The 21859-nt window shown below is 37.2% G+C and overlaps 1 protein-coding gene across 1 annotated transcript in view; it reads right to left on the minus strand.

The window, feature by feature from the left end:
- Positions 1-4066: 4066 nt before the first annotated feature.
- The window catches only part of gsk3aa (glycogen synthase kinase 3 alpha a), a 31542-nt gene continuing 13749 nt past the window's right edge, over positions 4067-21859 (minus strand). Inside the window, exons 7-9 of the mRNA XM_048203755.1 lie at positions 21214-21309; positions 18597-18783; positions 4067-4143 (exon numbers count right to left, since the gene is read on the minus strand). Of these exons, the coding sequence (XP_048059712.1) occupies positions 4067-4143; positions 18597-18783; positions 21214-21309 (360 nt within the window). The remainder of the gene's footprint in view (positions 4144-18596; positions 18784-21213; positions 21310-21859) is intronic.

A 21859-nucleotide genomic window follows, 5' to 3' on the forward strand; every position in this document is an offset into this window, starting at 1 on the left:
GAAATAAAGCAGAAATAAATATTAGATGAAAAACTTTAAAACTAACTGAAATAAATGGGTTCAAATTGAATTACGTGAATTATAAAACTGAAATAAAACTTAAAGTTATATTATAGAAATATTTAGTGTGGTCTCAGATAGGGATAAGCCATAAATCCAGTGATACTTCTATCTAATCAGCCTTCTTGAACACAACTCTGAAATCTGAACTCTTCAGAGCTGAAGGTCCAATCAGCATCAGAGGGTTAAGGATCGACTGACTCAGCGAGATGTTTTCTCTGAATCGTTCAAATCTGTCCGCCTGAGTCTTGTTTGAGAAGATGAACAACCATCATATACCCTGTATCAACCACAATCTAATAAATAAGCTGTGAGGGATGGCCAGCTAGTAACAATAAACTTTTCATTTGTTCTCCCTTCAGTCACGCTGGCTGAGTTTAGTGAAAGTTCAGTGAAAGCAATGAATCAACTGCTAATCATGAACTTTTGCTAGAGAGCCAAAACAGAATATGAGTGAGAGAGAGAGCCATTTTAGTCAATTTACAACAGTAACTGGGTTTCCATTAGAGATTTGCACAAAATTTTCACAATATTTTAAATGTCAATAAAAACTATTGTGAAATGACGGAGTTCCATTATGTGATGCAGCCACTGCACTAGCAATTATTTTTAATCAAAGGAGATGTAGGCGTGTTATCCAAGCATTAATGGCAAGGAAAGCCCCTTATACTTGGGAGCGACCATGTATGAGGTGTTTTTGGGTGTTTCTCCCTCATATCTGCTTTGAGGTATTGATAAATTGTGGCATTTCTTTGTTTAGAATCCAGTATTCCAGAAATTCCTTTGTCTTATATGAGTTTAATAAAGAACTCTGTCTCATCTTCTGTCCAAACATACCGCGTCATGCGAAATTGCCTGAAAAATCACCTCATATGAGTGTAAAAACTTTTTTGTGATATATGGGAGTTTTTGCAAAACTGACGTGTTTTCATTAGGCATATATTTCCAATTTGCAATTTCAATTTGAGCAGTTTGAAGGGTAATGGAAACACAGCTAGTGCCTTTTCAACATTAGGTGAAACAATTAGTCTGTTTTCCTCTCTTTTGTTCTTTCCAGTGGCAATGGGTTATCTAGGCCTACTGCTATGCTACGGTGCTGTTGAATGCTTGAATATGATTGGCTGACGAACATTCTAAAGGTGTGCTATGGCTAAAGTAGTTCCAGGCAGGTCTTGACCACTTTACATCCATATCACTTTGCCAAATGACTTCAGTTATTTCAAAGGTCCTTACAGCCTACAACAGCAAAAGTGCCAAAACCCACAACGACAGGGTAAACAATACGATACAAATTATTTCCATGTTTTTGCCACAAAATTACCTTTTATTATGTACGGAATGCACATACTCTCTTTCTCCTGTTCTCTCTCCCTCTCAAACGCACACACATAACGTTACTGTACGGACACACTCGCACAGAAACATGCCGTCAGTGCTGCTCTGATGATTTTATCAGTACAATAGTTTAGCAACTTAAAAGCTACATGACATTTCTCACTAGAGAGGTAATAACAGAGCTGTTCTTGAAGCAGATAAACTTACAGTTTCGCTATTAGTAGAGACGCTGCTGCCGAACACTGTTGAGAGACGCACAGACTCAGGTAATTCTCTCTCTCTCTGCATTAATATCTGCATTAGTCTTTTATCAATGGCTCAAGCCTCTGTTACTAGCTCTAAAATAGGGCTGAAACGATTAGTCGACATTATCGACAACGTCGACAATAAAAAATTGTCGACAAATATTTTTGTTGTCGAATAGTCTCTTGCCTGCAATAACGCGGTGTAACCAGTGGGGCGCTGTAGCGCATTACTGTAATGCTGCTCTCCCGGATCCAATCTAATAAAAGAAGTCAGCGCTTTGGAGTACATAGTGCAAACGAAGTCTAACCCGTGAAATGTGGGAGATTAACATAACATAAACATAACAAACATAACGTTTAGCATAACTACAGAATACTGTCATGCAGGGCCACCAACTCTCATTCAAACTCACTGTTCTGACGCCACACGTCCCACACAGTGAAAGATGCATCGCAGAGCAAAGAGGACACAGACAACGCGCCGACAGATAAGACAGATCAGGTTACTTATGATATAAAACTAAGTCTCAGCTTTTAAATTCTGTAAATTTTACTACGGGATTCAAACAATACTTGTGGTTGTGTGACGCTGTTTAACGTGGAGTGGCAGATCGCTGTAACACCTCAGTTCAAGCGGTATGTGAACCTATTCCTCTCTATTACAGCGCGAAATAGACATGAATGAACATCAAAAAGTACTTACTGAATTTACTGAAATGAATCCATCTCTAACGTAATCACCTAATAAGAGTTTTAACCGCAGAAAGAAGTCAATAAAACTTGCAAACAAATATATCACACAAAATGTAACATTTACCTCAGGAAAGCCATTCAATGACCATAAACTCGATAGTTTTATATATATATATATATATATATATATATATATATATATATATATATATATATATCTAGAGAGGGACATTTTTACAAAAAACAACAACAACAACAACAACAACACATAATTAACGTTACATTAAATTTTTATATAAATACATTAATATTTTTACTGTTATTAAAAAGTTATTACAATTCCCAGACTTAAAAACACAGTACCAGTCATTGTAACAGTTGGACTATTGATGACTTCTGAGGGGGAAAGAAAACCTAAAGGATATTGGTCTATTTAGTTGGCGTGAAAATCATTAAAAATACACTTTCAAAAGCTGAAGTGATTTCCTTTTTTTATTTACTAGTTAAAGTACAGTATAACTCAGTATTTTAACTAATTGCTAAAGTGGAATAATCAAACAAAGCTTACTGATTAATCAGTGCAATAATCGATGATTAGTCGATTAATCGTTCTAATAATCCATAGATTAATCGACTATCAAAATAATTGTTTGTTGCAGCCCTACTCTAAAATGATGTTTTGGAATTAGCAACGGAGGTGTGGGATGATATGCGCAAGAAATAAGACCTACACACAAGAGCATTTTAAGCACAAAAACCTGACAAATGTCTTGAAATACATCATCTGAACAATGTCTTAAAGTGTGGTAACCGTAGTATAAATGGAATAATTGACGACGGGCCAAATTATTAGAAACTAGAGTGGCCAATACACCTTGGGTGTGCATTATTTTTCTAATAATTCAATGCCCTGTCGTCAATTGTTCCTTACATATTCAGTATATCGTTTACTTCACAAAACAAACACAGAGACTCACAAATAACCTACTGCTGAGCAACAAAAGAGACACATGTGCCGACCTAATTACAACTAAATGTTTTACCTTACTTATACTCAAACATGAAATTTTTCAGTCGCACATAAAAAGTCAACTTTATTGAATTACCTTCGAGTAAATACCAAATACACTACCATTCAAAAGTTGATCAAAAGTGACAGTAAAGACATTTCTAATGTTACAAAAATTTCTAGCCTATTTCAAATTGATGCTGTTCTTTCTGTTAACTTTTTAATTATCAAAGGATCCTGAAAAGTATATCATGGTTTCCACAAAAATATGAAGCAGTTTTCAACATTGATAATAATCAGAAATGTTTCTTGAGCAGCAAATCAGCATATTAGAATGATTTCTGAAGGATCATGTGACACTGAAGACTGGAGTAATGATGCTGAAAATTCAGCTTTGATCACAGGAATAAATTATTTTTTAAAATAGAAAACAGTTGTTTCAAATTGTAATGATATTTCACAATATTCCTGTTTTTACTGTATTTTTAATCAAATAAATGCAGGCTTGGTGAGCAGAACAGACTTCTTTCTAAAACATTAAAAAATCTTACTGACCTCAAACTTTTGAACGGTGTATATGCATATGAGTTTTAATCAATCAGTGTACTACAGTGTTACCATGAGATTTACCACAGAGATTTTACACATAATGAAGCGAATTGAGTATTTTCAGACATCTTGTCATATGTCATCAAACACGTGTGGGTTTAAAAGAGGAGGGCGATTAATGCAGGTGAGACTCTTGTTGTTTGATATGAGGCTGTTTGCTTGTGTGGTTCAGTGCGATGAGTGTGCTCGACTCTGGAGAGAGAAACACTACTCACCGTCAGATTATGCCAACACGCTCTGCATCCTGAGCAGCGGATGTGACACTAATACTTTGCAGGATTTCAGCATGCCATCCAGGCGCTGGAGAACACAAGAGCATCCTGAGAGAAAGAAAAAATGAAATGCGCTGCCATGTAAAAAGATATTTGAGAGTTTCTACAAATGAATGCTTAAGATGCAGAGAGTTTGAGCAAGACTTTAGAAGAACTCTGAAGAGCTCTGTTGACTTTAACAATCTTTTTTAGAGTGCAGGTCATATAGTGATTTTGTAAAAGTGAAATCTGTTGAATTGCAGTCAGGGTTTGAGCGCTGATTGAAGTGTTGAGATAATTTCTGCTTGAATATCTATCTAATTAACTTTTCAGATCTTTGAACTGTATGAACCCTAGCACATAGAACTGATGATAATTTGAAACTAATCAGTGTCTATCAGTTTTGCAACATTTATAGTCTTTCTTAAAGACATTCATCTATACACTGCCGTTCAAAGGTTTTTTAAAGAAATTAATACTTTTATTCAGCAAGGATGCATTCAATTGATCAAAATAAATGCTGTTCTTTTGAGCTTTCAATTTATACAAAAATCCTGAAAATAATGTGTCATGTTTTCTGGAAAAAAATATTAAGCAGCACAACAGTTTTCAGCATTGATAATAATAAGAAATGTTTTTGAGCAGCAAATCAGCATATTAGAATGATTTCTGAAGGATCATGTGACACTGAAGACTGGAGTAATGATGCTGAAAATTCACAGGAATAAATTACATTTAAAGGATTAGTTCACTTTCAAATTAAAATTTCCTGATAATTTACTCACCCCCATGTCATCCAAGATGTCCATGTCTTTCTTTCTTCAGTCGAAAAGAAATTAAGGTTTTTTGATGAAAACATTCCAGGATTTTTCTCCATATAGTGGACTTCAATGGCCTCCAAACAGTTGAAGGTCAAAATTACAGTTTCAGTGCAGCTTCAAAGCGTTCTACACAATCCCAGACGAGAAATAAGGGTCTTATCTAGAGAAACCATCACTCATTTTCTAAAAATTACACTATATGGAGAAAAAATCCTGGAATGTTTTCATCAAAAATCTTAATTTCTTTTCGACTTAAAGAAAGACATGAACATCTTGGATGACATGGGGGTGAGTAAATTATCAGGAAATTTTAATTTGAAAGTGAACTAATCCTTCAACATAATTCAAAGAGAAGACAGTTTGAAGTTGTAATTATATTTTCCAATATTACTGTATTATTTATCAAATAAATGCAGTCTTGGTAAATAAAAGATAGCCTACTTCTTTCAAAAACATAAAAAATATTACTGACCCAAAATTTCGAACAGTATAGTTTATGCTACACTCTTAAACGTTGACAAAATTCACTATAAGCACATAAACTGTAATGAGTAGCCTACATTATATTCTGTTTTGATTGAGTTTTCTTTGTTCTCAGTTCCTGTTTGCTTGATTTCCAGTTAATCTCCTCGTTTGGTAAGTAGTTTCTATGGTTTCAAATTAGTTTACACCTGTTCTGTTTATCTGTGTTCTTTCAGTTCTTTATCCGATCACGTTTATTAGGGACTGTTTACACAACACCGTTGTCATCTAAAAATGAAAACTTTTTATCCGTTTTGGCCGTTCATTTACATGACAACGGCATTTTGGTGGCCTGAAAATGCAAGCTTTTGAAAACGGGTTTCAAAGTGCAAGTTTTTGAAAACGATACCGTTTTATCATCTCCATGTAAACAAAAACGCGGATCTGTGAAAACGTTGACGGCATGCACATGTGTAATTGCATATAACGTCTTTAGCATGCAAAAAAAAATGTGTATGTGCGCAGGCGCGTAGTGTTTCTTTACAAAGTGACATCGCCATTTACTGACCTGGCAGCATAATATAACCTTTTCACATTTCTCGGAAGTGGAAGTCGTCATAGTTGGGTAAGCCTAAGGCACACCTGTGCAATAATCATGCTGTCTAATCAGCATCTTGATATGCCACACCTGTGAGGTGGATGGATTATCTCGGCAAAGGAGAAGTGCTCACTAACACAGATTTAGACAGATGTGTGAACAATATTTGAGAGAAATATGCCTTTTGTGTACATAGAAAAATTCTTAGATCTTTGAGTTCAGCTCATGAAAAATGGGGGCAAAAACAAAAGTGTTGCGTTTATAATTTAGTTCAGTGTAATACTAAGTATAGTGTTATAAATGTACCTAATTAAAAAAAAAAGAAGAAGAAAATATAAAAAACTTGTGTGGTTGTGTTCTCCATGTCAGATTCCTGTATTCTACGTGTTTGATATTGATATTGGATTTACATTCATCATGTGCTTCATTGTATACAGCCACACCGTTACAGAAGCCCATTTAAAATTAATATTCACAGGCGTTGTCTTCCAAGAATGCTCTGTAGTGATGCCCTGCCCTCGAATACCACCTGCAGCTGACTAGTAAGTAGCAAATCATTGCTTTGACATAACTGATATTCAGTGCTCATTACATGTAATCTGGATTCTGCAATCAGATTCCAAAAATGAAGTTCTTGTAATTATATTACATTTTAAAATACTCTTAATCAGACTAGTTACTTTTTATTGATTACGTGATTACATATTATTCACACAATGGCAGTAAATCATTCATAATTTAATGATTCTCCCTAATCCCTAAGTGTTTTATATTTTCCTTTCTAAAAATCATATCACTTATATACATTTAAAAAGTCTTGTAGTTTTGTGAAATTGCACACACAGACCAGCCACTAGTCAGGTGGCTATAATTGCATGGAAAATTGAGAGGCCACGAAACATTTGACCACTGGATTTACAGAAATCATTTCACTATTAAGGAGTGTTTTCTTAACATTGCAACACTGCATATCGAAACAACTCGTGACTAACATATTAATTACTATTTGAATTATCACTCAGTAAGAATGTTTTTGGAAGGCATTTTCTTTCAAACACATTTTTATTATTTTTTTATGATTTTATTAATTATTAGATTTTCATCAAACTCACAAACTCACTTTTTCAGTTCCTTCACAAACCCCAGTTCATAATGTAATGTTTAATGCACTTCATGTTGTTGATAACAAAGAATAGAATATATTTTCTTTCTCTTTGTATTTTTTTATCAATATGGTATTCAATGTGATAAACAAGTTAGGTCAAAAGTAATCTAAAAGTAGTCAGATTATATTACCTAAAATGTGTAATGTAATGGATTACAATTTTTGTCATGTAATTTGTAATCAGTAACAGACTACAATTTGTTATTGAGCCAGCATTGCTTATGTTTTATTTGCTATTAAAACAAAAAACAAAACAGGCAAGCCCTTCAAAATGTATCTTCCAAAACTTCTTGTTTCAAAAGGAAATATATCAGTACAGAAAGTTGGCTTTGTTGATTCCGTGCAATTATGGCAACATGAGCGACCTGTCAAATAATATGAATATATATATATATATTTATGCAAATAAACATTGCTTCAATACTGTGATTACCAATGGGAGTGAAGACACTGGAGCCCATCTTGTGATGGTGAAGAGCAATTTTACTGTCTTAAATAATACAGACAGTGATAAAAATATATTGAAAAATTATGCATGGAAAACAAATGAGTTTGATTCATGCATTGATAATCATTCATCTTGTTCCCGATATATTGTCTGCTGCAGCAATTGATATACAAACATCTTCCAGACGTGAATGTTTAATCACTAAAGGTGCTGTATGTGAGAACGAGGCATTAGACACATGGTTTTGAGGTGTCGTCTCATTTGTTTGTTGTCTCTAAGTATTGACACAATGCAGATCAATAGATCATTTGAGCCTCAATTGCACAAAAAATGATTAAAATTCTTCATGCTCACTTTATTTAAGAGATCATTAACCAATTACTGGGAGAGACTTCAAACTCCCAGGCATCAGAACAACAGATCTATACCAACTCTTTGCCCTTCAGCGAGACTTTGCCTTCAAAGCTTCAGAGCTTTAGCATAGCTAAACAGAGATTCTCTCTTCAAAACGCAGCATGCCGTAAGCTACGTCTAAGCTCTAGTTAATAAAGCCAGTCAATGATGCTCATGACTAATGGAGTCAGTGTTTTGGCTAAACCCCAGAGCTCCACTAAAACATTCTGTGTCAGGGGTTTCTACTTGACGTAATCCAGAGTACTTGAAAACGGTAGCTTGCCAAACCTAGAAAACATCTGGTCGTCCTACGAGATTGCTATACAATGCATTTTCTGCACTAATGATGATTTTTTTTTTACTAATGTGAATGACCCTGTGTTTGTGTACAGGTGAGACCGCTTATGATGCATTATAAGCACTGGTAGCAAAATATGAAGCTGACAAAAGTATTAAAACAAGAAAAAATATCTGCCAGTTGGGTCAGAAAAATAAGCGTAATTCAAAGGAAAAACAAGATTATTTTTCAGACCCCACTAGCAGATCTTTTTTTTTTTTTTTTCTTGTTGTAAAGAGGACCTATGCATTTGTATAAAGTGTTGATTTTGTTTTTAGGATCTACTAGAATAGGTTTTTATGTTGAAGGTTCAAAAAACAGTCTGTCGGTAACGCTCTGTTCTCTTTGAAGCCCCTCCTTCTGACAAACGCAATGTGCTCTGATTGGTTGGCTGGACCAGTGTGTTGTGATTGGTCAGCTGCTTTGAGCAAGTTTTGAAATGTCACGTCCCTTATCATAACTGTGAGTTTCAAAACACTACTAACACAACCCAACCAGGCCTCTCCCCTTTATTTTTCATATGCCTTGGGCAGGAATTATTTAAATGAGGAATATTGTGACATGTTTGTTCCTGGAAGAAAACTCAGGTGTTTCAGGGAGTTTAGAAACAGTGCGCACTGATATAGAGAATAACTCTCGCTGGAGTGACATTGTGCTTTGTAACTTTGCAGACCTTTTTCATGCTCAAACAGCAACATTACACACTAAAGAAAGATGAAAATGTAAAAAAAAAAAAAAAAAAACAGGTCCCCTTTAAGCAAAAACTCACTTCATTTTGATACATTTTTAAAGGGTTAGTTCACCCAAAAATGAAAATAATGTCATTTATTACTCACCCTCATGTCGTTCCACGCCCGTAAGACCTTCATTTATCTTCAGAACACAAATTAAGATATTTTTGATTAAATCCGATGACTCCGTGAGGCCTGAATATACAGCGATGGTACTTCCTCTCTCAAGATGCATAAAGGTACTAAAAACATATTTAAATCAGTTCATGTGAGTACAGTGGTTCAATATTAATATTATAAAGCGAGAGAATATTTTTTGTGCGCCAAAAAAAACTAAATAACGACTTTTTAACAATGTCTAATGATGGCCGATTTCAAAACTCTGCTTCATGAAGCTTCTGAGCTTTACGAATCGAATAAGTGAATCGGAGTGCCAAAGTCACGTGATTTCCGCAGTTTGGTGGTTTGACACGCGATCCTAATCACTGATTCGACTCGAAACCGCCTGTCACTAGATATTGTTAAAAAGTCCTTGTTTTTTTTTTGACGCACAAAAAATATTCTCATCACTTTATAATATTAAGGTAGAACCACTGAACTCACATGAACTGATTTAAAAATGTTTTTAGTACCTTTATGGATCTTGAGAGAGGAAGTACCATCGCTGGCTATGCAGGCCTCACTGAGCCATCGGATTTAATCAAAAATATCTTAATTTGTGTTCCGAAGATGAACGAAGGTCTTATGGGTGTGGAACGACATGAGGGTGAGTAATAAATTAAATTATTTTCATTTTTGGGTGAACTAACCCATTAAGTAAATCACAAATTAAACAAATGTATATTGATTTAAGAATGTTTGGATATTTGTAAAATACTTTTTTTTTTTAGTGTGCGTTTTTTTTTTTTTTTTGCAATGTGTGTTTCCTAAAATGTTGTTTGTTGGTCTATAGCAAACCAGGTCACTGCAATCAATACCTACAAAATCACACACTAATCCAATGATTCTCTTGAGAAACATTTTAAAATAAATAGTAAGCAGCTTATTTTGTGGAAAAAACAAAACACTGTGGTTTCATCCAATGTTGTGTATAGCAGCGAGCCAAAAAAAGCTTCGGTCTCTCACCTGAGCCGCTTAGGGAATGTAATTTAACTTGTTAGTCATATTTATGATTCAGCTCATGCGATCACAGAAGACAGAACCGCAGTGTCTGGAATTCTAGCAAACAAACAAACACAAATAGAAATATAGCTGCGAGCAGCGATGGCGGGCCCAAGCCCGGTGGCACCGCCACCCCGGTGGCTTCAGGGCAACTGTGCACAGCGGGCAATAGGCACTTAAAACGGTTAAACATCAAAGGACTATGTCAAATTCACTCCACATTTACTGCACTACAAGGTGCCACTATAGAGCCCCTCCTCCCTGCCCATTTTCAAAGGATTACATGTGCCAAGTTTTAACATTATTCTGATGAATTTTGAAGCAAATCAGGTAAAAATAAGAGGGTGATCTCAATGTATGCTGAAAGTGACACATTTTCTGCTTCCAGTTGGTGGCGCTATTACTTTGAATCACAATAGTCACATCCATGTGATCAGCCTTGTACAACGAAGACTAAGCCGAAGTTTCATCAAAATCAATTAATGTATGCAGAAGTTATAACACTTTGTTTCCCTTTTCTTGCCATAAATTCGTTGCCTCGCCACGGCCAAACCGTTTGAGATATCCAAAATCCGTTTGCAATTAAACAACTTCAATGTGTTAGCAACAAGTTAAAAAAAGTTTGGTGTAAATTGGATAAACCCTGTAGGAGCAGTAGTATAAAATTCATAGCCTGTTTTTTCAAAAAATTAACATTCAAACCAAAATAGCTGACTTCCTGTTGGTCGGAGCTAATGAATGTAAATTAGAAAATTGTCCGGCTTGATGAGAACAATATGTGTACCGAGTTTGGTGATTGTAGGAAAAACTAACCCCCCCACTTTTGTCAAAAGGTGGCGCTACTGAGCCCCTCCACCACGCCCATTTCTATGGCTTTGTCCATGTCTACTGGTTGACAATATTGATGTGTGTGTCGAGTTTCATGCAATTTGAAGCATGTTAAGAGCCTCAAAAACACTCAAGAATATTATTACAGTTTGACCTGTTGCCATGGCAACAATATTTCAAATATCAAAAATCCTGTCATAGGTCTACATCTGCTGTGTATTGACATTACACTGATGAAGTTTGAAGCAAATCAGGTAAAAATAAGAGGGTGATCTCAAAACATTTCAAAAAGTGATACACTTCCTGCTGCCAGTTGGTGGCGCTATAACTTTGACTCACAATAGTCACATCCATGTGATCAGACTCCTATAACGAACACACTCGTGAAGTTTCATAAAGATCAATATATGTATGCAGACGTTATAACACATTTCCTGTTTCCTTTTTCTCGCCATAAATTCGTTGCCTCGCCACGGCCAAACCGTTCGAGATATCAAAAATCCCCTGGCAATTTTTAATCATCAGTGTCTTGACTTCATGCTGACCGAGTTTGGTGGCGATCGGATTAATCGTCTAGGAGGAGTATATCAAATTCCAGAGCATGCGTTTTTCAAACAACCCTTAATAGCTGACTTCCTGTTGGCGTGGTGTTTAACTTAGAGCACGAAAGTTGTTCGGCCCGATGAGGTCTATATGTGTACTGAGTTTCATACTAATACGTGCAAGCGTGTTTAATATATGGACCAAATTTTCAGACTTTTTTCAAGGGGGCGCTGTCGAGCCCCCCTGCCACGCCCGGGTACCAGCCTCTCCGGCGTCCTAATGGCCGCGGATTCCAATGTGTGTGCCAATTTTCAAGAGTTTTTGAGCATGTTAAGGCCCCCAAAAAGCCCCGGAAGACGGAAAAAAAAAAAAAAAAAAAAAAAAAAAAAAAATAAATATAGCTGCGAGCAGCGATGGCGGGCCCAAGCCCGGTGGCACCGCCACCCCGGTGGCTTCAGGGCAACTGTGCACAGCGGGCAATAGGCACTTAAAACGGTTAAACATCAAAGGACTATGTCAAATTCACTCCACATTTACTGCACTACAAGGTGCCACTATAGAGCCCCTCCTCCCTGCCCATTTTCAAAGGATTACATGTGCCAAGTTTTAACATTATTCTGATGAATTTTGAAGCAAATCAGGTAAAAATAAGAGGGTGATCTCAATGTATGCTGAAAGTGACACATTTTCTGCTTCCAGTTGGTGGCGCTATTACTTTGAATCACAATAGTCACATCCATGTGATCAGCCTTGTACAACGAAGACTAAGCCGAAGTTTCATCAAAATCAATTAATGTATGCAGAAGTTATAACACTTTGTTTCCCTTTTCTTGCCATAAATTCGTTGCCTCGCCACGGCCAAACCGTTTGAGATATCCAAAATCCGTTTGCAATTAAACAACTTCAATGTGTTAGCAACAAGTTAAAAAAAGTTTGGTGTAAATTGGATAAACCCTGTAGGAGCAGTAGTATAAAATTCATAGCCTGTTTTTTCAAAAAATTAACATTCAAACCAAAATAGCTGACTTCCTGTTGGTCGGAGCTAATGAATGTAAATTAGAAAATTGTCCGGCTTGATGAGAACAATATGTGTACCGAGTTTGGTGATTGTAGGAAAAACTAACCCCCCCACTTTTGTCAAAAGGTGGCGCTACTGAGCCCCTCCACCACGCCCATTTCTATGGCTTTGTCCATGTCTACTGGTTGACAATATTGATGTGTGTGTCGAGTTTCATGCAATTTGAAGCATGTTAAGAGCCTCAAAAACACTCAAGAATATTATTACAGTTTGACCTTGTTGCCATGGCAACAATATTTCAAATATCAAAAATCCTGTCATAGGTCTACATCTGCTGTGTATTGACATTACACTGATGAAGTTTGAAGCAAATCAGGTAAAAATAAGAGGGTGATCTCAAAACATTTCAAAAAGTGATACACTTCCTGCTGCCAGTTGGTGGCGCTATAACTTTGACTCACAATAGTCACATCCATGTGATCAGACTCCTATAACGAACACACTCGTGAAGTTTCATAAAGATCAATATATGTATGCAGACGTTATAACACATTTCCTGTTTCCTTTTTCTCGCCATAAATTCGTTGCCTCGCCACGGCCAAACCGTTCGAGATATCAAAAATCCCCTGGCAATTTTTAATCATCAGTGTCTTGACTTCATGCTGACCGAGTTTGGTGGCGATCGGATTAATCGTCTAGGAGGAGTATATCAAATTCCAGAGCATGCGTTTTTCAAACAACCCTTAATAGCTGACTTCCTGTTGGCGTGGTGTTTAACTTAGAGCACGAAAGTTGTTCGGCCCGATGAGGTCTATATGTGTACTGAGTTTCATACTAATACGTGCAAGCGTGTTTAATATATGGACCAAATTTTCAGACTTTTTTCAAGGGGGCGCTGTCGAGCCCCCCTGCCACGCCCGGGTACCAGCCTCTCCGGCGTCCTAATGGCCGCGGATTCCAATGTGTGTGCCAATTTTCAAGAGTTTTTGAGCATGTTAAGGCCCCCAAAAAGCCCCGGAAGACGGAAAAAAAATAAAAAAAAAAAAAAAAAAAAAAATAATAATAATCCTTAGAAGAACAAGAGGCCCTGCGCGAATTTTCGCTTGGGCCCAAAAATAATAAATATAGCTGCGAGCAGCGATGGCGGGCCCAAGCCCGGTGGCACCGCCACCCCGGTGGCTTCAGGGCAACTGTGCACAGCGGGCAATAGGCATTTAAAACGGTTAAACATCAAAGGACTATGTCAAATTCGCTCCACATTTACTGCACTACAAGGTGCTGCTATAGAGCCCCTCCTCCCTGCCCATTTTCAAAGTATTACATGTGCCAAGTTTAACATATTCTGATGAATTTTGAAGCAAATCAGGTAAAAATAAGAGGGTGATCTCAATGTATGCTAAAAGTGACACATTTCTGCTTCCAGTTGGTGGCGCTATTACTTTGAATCACAATAGTCACATCCATGTGATCAGCCTTGTACAACGAAGACTAAGCGAAGTTTCATCAAAATCAATTAATGTATGCAGAAGTTATAACACTTTGTTTCCCTTTTCTTGCCATAAATTCGTTGCCTCGCCACGGCCAAACCGTTTGAGATATCCAAAATCCGTTTGCAATTAAACAACTTCAATGTGTTAGCAACAAGTTAAAAAAAGTTTGGTGTAAATTGGATAAACCCTGTAGGAGCAGTAGTATAAAATTCATAGCCTGTTTTTCAAAAAATTAACATTCAAACAAAATAGCTGACTTCCTGTTGGTCGGAGCTAATGAATGTAAATTAGAAAATTGTCCGGCTTGATGAGAACAATATGTGTACCGAGTTTGGTGATTGTAGGAAAAACTAACCCCCCCACTTTTGTCAAAAAGGTGGCGCTACTGAGCCCTCCACCACGCCCATTTCTATGGCTTTGTCCATGTCTACTGGTTGACAATATTGATGTGTGTGTCGAGTTTCATGCAATTTGAAGCATGTTAAGAGCCTCAAAAACACTCAAGAATATTATTACAGTTTGACCTGTTCCATGGCAACAATATTTCAAATATCAAAAATCCTGTCATAGGTCTACATCTGCTGTGTATTGACATTACACTGATGAAGTTTGAAGCAAATCAGGTAAAAATAAGAGGGTGATCTCAAAACATTTCAAAAAGTGATACACTTCCTGCTGCAGTTGGTGGCGCTATAACTTTGACTCACAATAGTCACATCCATGTGATCAGACTCCTATAACGAACACACTCGTGAAGTTTCATAAGATCAATATATGTATGCAGACGTTATAACACATTTCCTGTTTCCTTTTTCTCGCCATAAATTCGTTGCCTCGCCACGGCCAAACCGTTCGAGATATCAAAAATCCCCTGGCAATTTTTAATCATCAGTGTCTTGACTTCATGCTGACCGAGTTTGGTGGCGATCGGATTAATCGTCTAGGAGGAGTATATCAAATTCCAGAGCATGCGTTTTTCAAACAACCCTTAATAGCTGACTTCCTGTTGGCGTGGTGTTTAACTTAGAGCACGAAAGTTGTTCGGCCCGATGAGGTCTATATGTGTACTGAGTTTCATACTAATACGTGCAAGCGTGTTTAATATATGGACCAAATTTTCAGACTTTTTTCAAGGGGGCGCTGTCGAGCCCCCCTGCCACGCCCGGGTACCAGCCTCTCCGGCGTCCTAATGGCCGCGGATTCCAATGTGTGTGCCAATTTTCAAGAGTTTTTGAGCATGTTAAGGCCCCCAAAAAGCCCCGGAAGACGGAAAAAAAAAAAAAAAAAAAAAAAAAAAAAAAAATAATAAATATAGCTGCGAGCAGCGATGGCGGGCCCAAGCCCGGTGGCACCGCCACCCCGGTGGCTTCAGGGCAACTGTGCACAGCGGGCAATAGGCATTTAAAACGGTTAAACATCAAAGGACTATGTCAAATTCGCTCCACATTTACTGCACTACAAGGTGCTGCTATAGAGCCCTCCTCCCTGCCCATTTTCAAAGTATTACATGTGCCAAGTTTTAACATTATTCTGATGAATTTTGAAGCAAATCAGGTAAAAATAAGAGGGTGATCTCAATGTATGCTAAAAGTGACACATTTTCTGCTTCCAGTTGGTGGCGCTATTACTTTGAATCACAATAGTCACATCCATGTGATCAGCCTTGTACAACGAAGACTAAGCCGAAGTTTCATCAAATCAATTAATGTATGCAGAAGTTATAACACTTTGTTTCCCTTTTCTTGCCATAAATTCGTTGCCTCGCCACGGCCAAACCGTTTGAGATATCCAAAATCCGTTTGCAATTAAACAACTTCAATGTGTTAGCAACAAGTTAAAAAAAGTTTGGTGTAAATTGGATAAACCCTGTAGGAGCAGTAGTATAAAATTCATAGCCTGTTTTTTCAAAAAATTAACATTCAAACCAAAATAGCTGACTTCCTGTTGGTCGGAGCTAATGAATGTAAATTAGAAAATTGTCCGGCTTGATGAGAACAATATGTGTACCGAGTTTGGTGATTGTAGGAAAAACTAACCCCCCCACTTTTGTCAAAAGGTGGCGCTACTGAGCCCCTCCACCACGCCCATTTCTATGGCTTTGTCCATGTCTACTGGTTGACAATATTGATGTGTGTGTCGAGTTTCATGCAATTTGAAGCATGTTAAGAGCCTCAAAAAACACTCAAGAATATTATTACAGTTTGACCTGTTGCCATGGCAACAATATTTCAAATATCAAAAATCCTGTCATAGGTCTACATCTGCTGTGTATTGACATTACACTGATGAAGTTTGAAGCAAATCAGGTAAAAAATAAGAGGGTGATCTCAAAACATTTCAAAAAGTGATACACTTCCTGCTGCCAGTTGGTGGCGCTATAACTTTGACTCACAATAGTCACATCCATGTGATCAGACTCCTATAACGAACACACTCGTGAAGTTTCATAAAGATCAATATATGTATGCAGACGTTATAACACATTTCCTGTTTCCTTTTTCTCGCCATAAATTCGTTGCCTCGCCACGGCCAAACCGTTCGAGATATCAAAAATCCCCTGGCAATTTTTAATCATCAGTGTCTTGACTTCATGCTGACCGAGTTTGGTGGCGATCGGATTAATCGTCTAGGAGGAGTATATCAAATTCCAGAGCATGCGTTTTTCAAACAACCCTTAATAGCTGACTTCCTGTTGGCGTGGTGTTTAACTTAGAGCACGAAAGTTGTTCGGCCCGATGAGGTCTATATGTGTACTGAGTTTCATACTAATACGTGCAAGCGTGTTTAATATATGGACCAAATTTTCAGACTTTTTTCAAGGGGGCGCTGTCGAGCCCCCCTGCCACGCCCGGGTACCAGCCTCTCCGGCGTCCTAATGGCCGCGGATTCCAATGTGTGTGCCAATTTTCAAGAGTTTTTGAGCATGTTAAGGCCCCAAAAAGCCCCGGAAGACGGAAAAAAAAATAAAAAAAAAAAAAAAAAAAAAAATAATAATAATCCTTAGAAGAACAAGAGGGCCCTGCGCGAATTTTCGCTTGGGCCCTAATAATCCTTAGAAGAACAAGAGGGCCCTGCGCGAATTTTCGCTTGGGCCCTAATAATAATAATCCTTAGAAAAACAAGAGGGCCCTGCGCGAATTTTCGCTTGGGCCCTAAAAATCTCTTCCTGAACCCACACTTTTCAACAGCAGTGTATGGATATAAACTCTGTTATAATTGGCTGAGCACTGCAAACTGATGTTGTTTATACAGCCTTTTATCAGAGAGGATCAAAGTGATTAAAGGATTAGTTCACTTCTGAATTCAAATTTCCTGATAATTTACTCACCCCCATGTCATCCAAGATGTTAATGTCTTTCTTTCTTCAGTCGAAAAGAAATTAAGGTTTTTGATTGAAACAGTCCAGGATTATTCTCCTTATAGTGGACTTCAGTGGTCTCCAAACGGTTGAAGGTCAAAATCAGTTTTAGTGCAGCTTCAAAGGGCTTTAAACGATACCGGATGAGGAATAAGGGTCTTATCTAGCGAAACGATCTGTCATTTTCTTTAAAAAACAAAAAAAAAAAAAAAAACAACAAAAAAAAAAATGTATATGCTTTATAAACACAAATGATCGCCTTGCACGTGCTTCCACCATTCCGCTTTCAGTATTCTTCAAAAAGCTTACGCTGTATGTCCTACACCTTTTTATGGAAAAAATTATGGAAAAAACGGAACTGGCGCAGCGTTCGTTCCGTAAGTTGAATAGGGAAGGCGTAGGACATACAGCTGAAGCTTTTTGAAAAATATAGAAAGTGGAAGCTATTGCAAGGTGATAATTTGTGTTTATAAAGCATATACATTTGTATTTTTTTTAGAAAATGACCAATTGCTAAATCCTTATTCCTTGTCTGGTATCGTTTAAAGCCTTTTGAAGCTGCACTGAAACTGTAATTTTAACCTTCAACCGTCTGGAGGCCATTGAAGTCCACTAAAAGACTTTCGGTCATCTTTGGAACACAAATGAATATCTTTTTGATGAAAGGTAATTAATTGACCAAATTTTCATTTTGAGGTGAACTAAATGGTTTTATGGTAAAAAGGCCTCATATATTACTTGTTACATATTAATATGTGACTGGTTCAGTTCTGAACAAGCTGTTACTGCAGGCTGATTTTAATAAATGCTCTGGGGGGATTTCTGATGTCTGAATTAAGTGATTCTCATAGCTGAAATTACAGAAAAGGCGGATTAAATACACTGATCCGGATCCTTGTTCTGAGACTAAATGGCCTCAGTCCAAAACTGATACTAATCCTATGGAAATCTGTTTTGAGATGCATTACTTGAATGACATCTGTACGCAATCTGTGAGAAGTTTGTTCCAAAGTGTACGCATGAAAGGCTCATGTGACTCACCTGTCATGGTGAAGTTGAAAAGCGGAGGCAGCTCTCGACCGCTGGGCAGACGGGTGCCAGGTTGGCGCAGCTCGTCAAAGAAGCCGTGAGCACAAGCCTGAAGCGGGGACAGTCGGGTCACTGGTGTGTACTCTAAGAGCCGAGAGCACAGGGCTATTGCCTCAGGAGGAGTTCTTGGTTTAAACACCTGTGGAGGAATGACAAAAAATAAATAAATGAGAAATGAGAGGAAACAACACAAGAGTTATAAGACAGCTAGTGTTGTCAAAAAGATTAACAATTTTAAAATTTCAGTACCGACTTGGCACCGAAGTTGGTACTGAAATTTAAAAAATGTGATGCTTTAACTCCCTGAGGTCTGAAAACGCACCGGCGCGTTTTGCAGGATTTTTTTCACATTGCAGCAAAACAGACTTAAAATACTCCGTCATTTCTTGTCATAGAGACATAAGTAATATATCAATTGAAACTATAGAATGTCTTCTTTTATTTGTGTACACTCAGAGTAAAAACACAATGTTGTGCTTTTTGTAAAATAAAGAAAACTAACATGATGCGTGATCTCTCCTCTCCCTCTGAACGAAGTCCAATCTGATAGTTCTCAGAAAATGAACTGTAACTTATGAATACTAATGACAAAAAAAAAATGACACTTACATCTAAAGAAACGTTGAAATGTCAGGTTTTAAATCGTGCAAGTCAAATCAAAAACAAACATTCTGTGTTTATGTAATCTGTATGAAAAGAGAGCCATGTCAGAAGTCCGTGATTCAGCTCATTATCTGCTAATGCGCCCACGCCACGGAGCCAGCGCTATTCAGACGCAAATTCAGAGGCAATACATGCATTCATCGTCTCAATCGTGTATTTATTGTCTTGAAAAGTGTTTATTTGGATGTTAAAGCAATGGTTAGCGATCTCTAGAAGACATGCAGTTAGTTCCTAGTTCCTTTTCTTCTTTATATGAATTTGTGGCCTAAAGGTGTACAGAGAGCGCCCTCCGGCTGCAAGTATGAATTAAAAACACCATTCCTGAAATGTCCTCTTCTTCTTTAGAATAATTTGTGGCCTAAAGGTGTACAGAGAGCACCCTCCGGCTGCAAGTATGAATTGAAAAAACAGTATCCAGCACTCATAGTGATGACAATAAATATTATTTCTCAGTATAGAAAATTGACATAAATATATAAGAATCCATCAATATTTCTCCAAATGTGCATGTTTTTAAGCTAAAAGCCTATATGAAATGCCATAGAGGTAACATAATTGTTCAGACACTTTGCATCACAGAAATACATTTTATTTTAAGAATATAATAGAATACCATTATTTTAAATTGTAATAATATTTCACAGTATTGCTGTTTATGATGAGCTGAGACATTATTACAGAGGTTTTTTTTCACAGCCTACCTGACTGAAAGGCCTCATTAATATGCAAGTCATTTCAGGTCATTATTATGTAATTCTTTTGTCTTCTCATGTGTAAATGGCACATTATTCATGCAGATTCACGCCCCCACGCATACTGTGTTTCTTGACAAAAAGTGTCTTACAAAAACTAAATCAATATATTGTTTTATATGAAGGAGTAGGCAGCATAATTTTTACATAATTCTGAAGCAAAAACTATAGTCTACAACCTCTAATACCCAGAAGTCTTGTGAACACAGATTTAATATACTTTTTTTGTCCTTATTTCAGTGACTTAAGTTTTTTGTTTTTTTCAATAACCACGCATAAACATTATTCCTTCAAAAATACAAATATGTACATACATGTTCCTCACATATTATTGTAGTCTAGTTTGTGCTGAATACAGTGTAATGACACTTTTGTCATTTATATGTTTATGAACAACTGAAAAAAGCACAAATGTCAGGGCATGTCAAAACTTCTCCAAGCCCCAAATCAGCCTCAGACTCCAGAGGGTTAAGCGCTGTTGAGCAGATTCGTAAACACCTCTGATTGGCCATTGTGTTCACACGCTCAACAGATAGGTCTGTGATTGGCTACAATGATCAACGCACGGGAGGGTTTGAAAGCAGGAGTGTTTGAATGCAGGGGTCTATCAGCGGGCCTGCTTTCAAACGCTACCACGCGTATCTGTGTAAGTGTTTGGTGAAGAGCATCATTGATGTCCATTTACAACGTGTTTTGGTGGCGTTGATCATTGTAGCCAATCACAGACATATCTGTTGAGCATGTGAACACAATAGCCAATCAGAGGTGATTACGAATCCGCTCAACAATGCTCAAAGCCTCACATTTTTTACATTTCAGTACCGGCTTGGTACCGAAGTTGATACTTTTGACAACACTAAAGACAGCTCACTGACATTAGCTACTCTCTGAAAAATGCACTCCACTAGTAAAAAGGTAAGTACAAATTTTCAAGTATCTTTGTAAGATATGCAAGAACAGTCTTTTACCTCACATGTCAGTCAGATGGTCTCTTCCTGTCTAAGTGAACAGTTCTTGACCAGAACAAGCAGTAAACTTGCCAAATGTCCAAAGTTGTTATTTGAGAAGATTTATAAGCCAATCTTTTACATTGCTAACAGATACCTCATGGCTTTGGTTGTAAATATGAGCTAGATTTGGGTTTGAGATTTTACCTTGGTCCATGGATGTGCTTTGATCTGTGGGAATTTGAACTCTGTGTAGTTCGGATTCATTTCACGGATCTGATCTCTTGTGGGTGTTCCAAGTACCTGAGCAGACAGACAGAAACAACTGTGAAGAATGCTGGGCTGAAAAAAAACAAAGTTTGTTAAGCAAACTTTACAGAATTTATTGAAATGCAACATTATAGGGGATTCAAAATCAGTGTGTGTGTGTGTGTGTGTGTGTGTGTGTGTGTGTGTGTGTGTGTGTGTGTGTGTGTGTGTAGACACAAACACAAGACACACACAATCATTCATAAAAATTGGGGTTGATAAATGTTTTTGAAAGAAAGCTCGTATGCTTACCAAGGCTGCATTTATTTGATCAAAAATACAGTAAAAACAGTAGTATTGTGAAATAGAAAAGTTATTTTAAAATGTAACTATTTTAAAAAGTAATTTATTGATGTGATGGCAAAGCTAAATTTTCAGCATCATTACTCCAATCTTAAGTGTCACATGATCCTTCAGAAATTGTTCTAATATGTTGATTTGCTGCTCAAAAATAAAAAGATTATTATCAATGTTGAAAACAGTTTGACTGCTTAAAGGTCCCGTTTTTCGTGTTTTTTTTTTAAGCTTTGATTGTGTTTATAGT

The sequence above is a fragment of the Megalobrama amblycephala genome, linkage group LG9, assembly GCF_018812025.1.
Source record: "Megalobrama amblycephala isolate DHTTF-2021 linkage group LG9, ASM1881202v1, whole genome shotgun sequence".
NCBI lineage: Eukaryota > Metazoa > Chordata > Actinopteri > Cypriniformes > Xenocyprididae > Megalobrama > Megalobrama amblycephala.